Source organism: Monopterus albus, unplaced genomic scaffold (genome assembly GCF_001952655.1).
Source record: "Monopterus albus unplaced genomic scaffold, M_albus_1.0 scaffold179.1, whole genome shotgun sequence".
Taxonomy (NCBI): domain Eukaryota; kingdom Metazoa; phylum Chordata; class Actinopteri; order Synbranchiformes; family Synbranchidae; genus Monopterus; species Monopterus albus.
In genome coordinates, this window is record NW_018128059.1 from 131,972 (window position 1) to 135,561 (window position 3,590).

General features: G+C 39.6%; 1 protein-coding gene across 2 annotated transcripts in view; it reads left to right on the top strand.

Moving 5' to 3' along the window:
• The window catches only part of brip1 (BRCA1 interacting helicase 1), a 57,243-nt gene extending 53,900 nt beyond the window's left edge, over positions 1-3,343 (top strand). For both annotated transcript variants that reach the window (XM_020616822.1, XM_020616823.1), the window contains exon 20: positions 2,115-3,343. In XM_020616822.1, the coding sequence (XP_020472478.1) occupies positions 2,115-2,839 (725 nt within the window). In that variant the 3' untranslated portion in view covers positions 2,840-3,343. The remainder of the gene's footprint in view (positions 1-2,114) is intronic.
• The last annotated feature ends 247 nt before the right edge of the window (positions 3,344-3,590 follow it).

Sequence of the window (3,590 nt, forward strand, 5' to 3'; positions counted from 1 at the left end):
CATAACATAGTTTCAATTATACACGTCTGTACTGTAAAACAAACAGCTTCAATGCAAGAACTTTGTCACTTTAACACAGGTCTTTACTTCAAGACATCTATCAGGCAGACTCAGGCGAAAACCCCCCCAACTTAACACATTAATCTTTGTGTAATCTTGGCTTGGTTTGAGTCATTTGTTTGACTTTCTAGCCTACCTATAGACATTCGGCGCTGACAGCGATGGCGACCGTGGTCACTCGCGCTCTCTTGTTTGTTGTTTTTCTTTGTTTTCTTGGTCTTTTGCAACTCATCCCGGATTACTTTACCAGAGAAGAACTGTTAAATATCGGACAACTCACACCAAACTATCTTCCTTCGATTTTTGTGAACAAAGAATGCTGTATGGACATTCTGATCCATGCTGCAAGTGACAAAATATTGTTCGTTACTGCCTGACTTTTGCTCTGATTGGCTGGTCAGTACAGAAGAAAGATTTGACATGGGGTGTATTTGTTTTCTGTTCAGTTCAGTCAAACATTTCTGTAATGTACCTGTCTGAAGTAGAGTTGTATGTTTGTGTGTGCCCTGGGGCAGAGCTTTGGTTGGGGGTGGTGGTGCAAGCCCTGGGGGGATGCAGCCCACCCCAGCACCACACTAGATCCATGCCCAGTAATGACTTTATTGTTTCTTGTTTTAAATGAAAGCTAAAAGGTAGTGATGACAAACTGGTTACCTCACATACTAGTAACCCTACTTCGTTTAAAAAAAATTCAGTATATTGCGGCAGCCAGGTTAAGGCGCATATCATGTACAGTACCTACAATGTCCATGGTTTGACTCCTAGGGACCTTTGTTACATTTCCTGTCAGTATCTCTAATACCACTATCAAATAAAGGCAAAACTGAAAAAAAATAAACATTTTTAAAATGTGTCAAATAAAGGCATGTAATAGCCATGAATTTATGTAATTAATACTCTTGGTTTTTGTTAATTCATACTGTTTCATCACAGCCCAAAATTGAATATTCCACAAAATTTATGGTCTTACCTTTACTTGTACACAAAATCCATTTGTCAGCTGGTATGTATTACAAACCCTTTTACCGTTCGAATCCAAAATTAAAACAAATGTTTTCAATAAAGAAGATCCTTCTGGACAAAAATGTCCAGACTGTTTGTCACTCACTTTACACCTTACATACAGCAATCAGAAGATTTAGGACAATGTTGCCTGCCACCCCCCTCTTTGTGGCCAAATAATGGGTAAACATTCTTTAACTCGTATACTGAGCTCCCATATGAATGGTCTCCCATTCTTTGGCACATTTGTGTATTATTGACTGTCAGAAATTTCTTATTTACAGGTACTTTCATAAGGAGGGAAAATGCTGCTTATGTCAATTTTTGTCTGTTCATTTTCTTAATAGAGATGTGCTCGAGATGTCCTGTTCCTCCATAGTGGCTAAACCTTTAATAAACAAATGTATTAAAGATTTTAGCCACACACACTGCTCAGACTAACTGGAATCTCATCAACTCTTTTTTTTTTAAATTCATGAATTATGACAATTAAAGCAGCACCAGTTTTAAAGACAGTGATCAAGGTGGTTCTTTTTATGCTGAAAGATATAGAGTATGAGCATTGGCATCATCACAAGAAAACACATTGGCTTGTGAGCACCCATTGTCTTTGTAGTCATGACAGGATTGAGCTACTGTATTTTCCCAGCTGAATTCAATGTTGTAGATAAGGGTGGTAGAAGGTAGTAGAGCCATTGGGGTGGGGGCCTTGGGTTTAGTTGAGTGGCTTGCCTCATTACTGTAAGGTTTTTGCGTGCATGAGTGGTGCTGAAGTGAGCTAATGAGCAGATGTCGGACTGTTCCTTTTAATTAAATCCCCTTGACCTTTGTTATTCTGAGTGTAAGCCCACATCTTTTTTTATAACATAACCTTGTTAGCCATGGTACTGTGTATACCATTTTCAGCAACAGACTTTAAAGGTTCGAGTCTTCCCATGTTACAGTATATGATACAGTACATATATCAGATTTAAATACAAATTTTAGGATAAAGTTTACTTCTGTTAGTGGTTTTGGATGTTAGGAATAATTTTTTTTTTTTCTTGATGCAGAATGTTTGAAGATGACACATAGTCCTCCAGCAGAGCTACTCTCATATAAAAAGAGAATAGCTCAGCCTCTGTACCAGATTTTCACCTCCAGCTCCATCAGCACGTGTTTCAAGAGGCCACTCTTTCATGAAAAAGCATCCAGTATTTCTGTCCAGCACTTGGAAAAAGCTAATTATTCTGAGCACAAGGTGCAACACAAGGTCTCTGTACAAAAGGAGACTGAGGTGTCTTGTCTGAAACAAGAAGCTGTAGCTGTGGCCAGTGTATTCAAAGTGGAACCACACAGTCTGGGTCTAGAGCCTTTTATACTAGCTACCTGTCCCACATATGAAAGTCACCCACCCTCAGCAGACAAGCCTGATGATGAAGAAGACAAGGACCAGACCATCTTTACTCCAGAACGTTTTGAGGATGGAGACAAAGGCAGCCCACAGAAAAAGATGACGAAAGAGTCGCCTCCTAGGATGGTTTTAGGAGCAGACAGCTCCGCTTTGCTGTCTGAAGAAAGTTTTGGCTCTGAGCAGCCCCAAGGGGTGGGGCAAGCCTCTGCTTTTAATGGACAGACTACTACTTCAGTCAGTAAGGAGAGCACAGAGCTGTCACAGGGACAGAAGCAAGGTGAGGAGAGTGAGCAGGTGGATAACCAGAGCAGGCAGGCAGGCAGAAGGCTTAACAGGCTGTCCAGGTCCAGGCAGAGAGTTCTTTCCACTCCAACAGGTAACTAACAACCTGGACACAAGGAATACTGTGAACAAAGCAGAATGTCTTTCATGCTATATACCTAATGGCATCAGTGCACACTGTGGTGGTAAAGGCTTCCCACTAGAGAATGGGTACTGTAAATTGGTATTGGTATAAGCAGTATAAAATGTTATATCCAATTCATATCATTACTGCAAACATTTCATAGGAAACACCGTGTTTCACAGGTCATTGTGTCGAAGTAATGGAATGTTACAGCTGCCCTGGGCAACTAGCTCACACACTGCTATTGTGTATACACTAAATGATGGCCAAGCCATCTCCCATCACGAATTAGCTTCTTATGTAGCATGACAGACATCATATTAGGAGACCATTAAGGCCTGTTCAGAGTTTAAAAACACATAACTAAACTGCATTCTTGAAATTGCGTTGCTGATTGAATGTGCAGCCTATCAAATCATTAAAGTATAAAACCAAGTACATTTTTAATATTTTTTGCATGAAATTGTTTAGTTGTATTTTAATGATGTATTTGTAGATTAAAGTAGCCTTTCAATGGACATGTCTGCTAGCTGTTTCTTTGTTACATCCCATCTCTGAATAATTTTATGGAATTGTCAGAATTTCTTGTGAGCCTTTAAATACAGTGCCTTGCGAAAGTATTCGGCCCCCTTGAACTTTGCAACCTTTTGCCACATTTCAGGCTTCAAACATAAAGATATAAAACTGTAATTTTTTGTGAAGAATCAACAACAAGTGGGACACAATCAT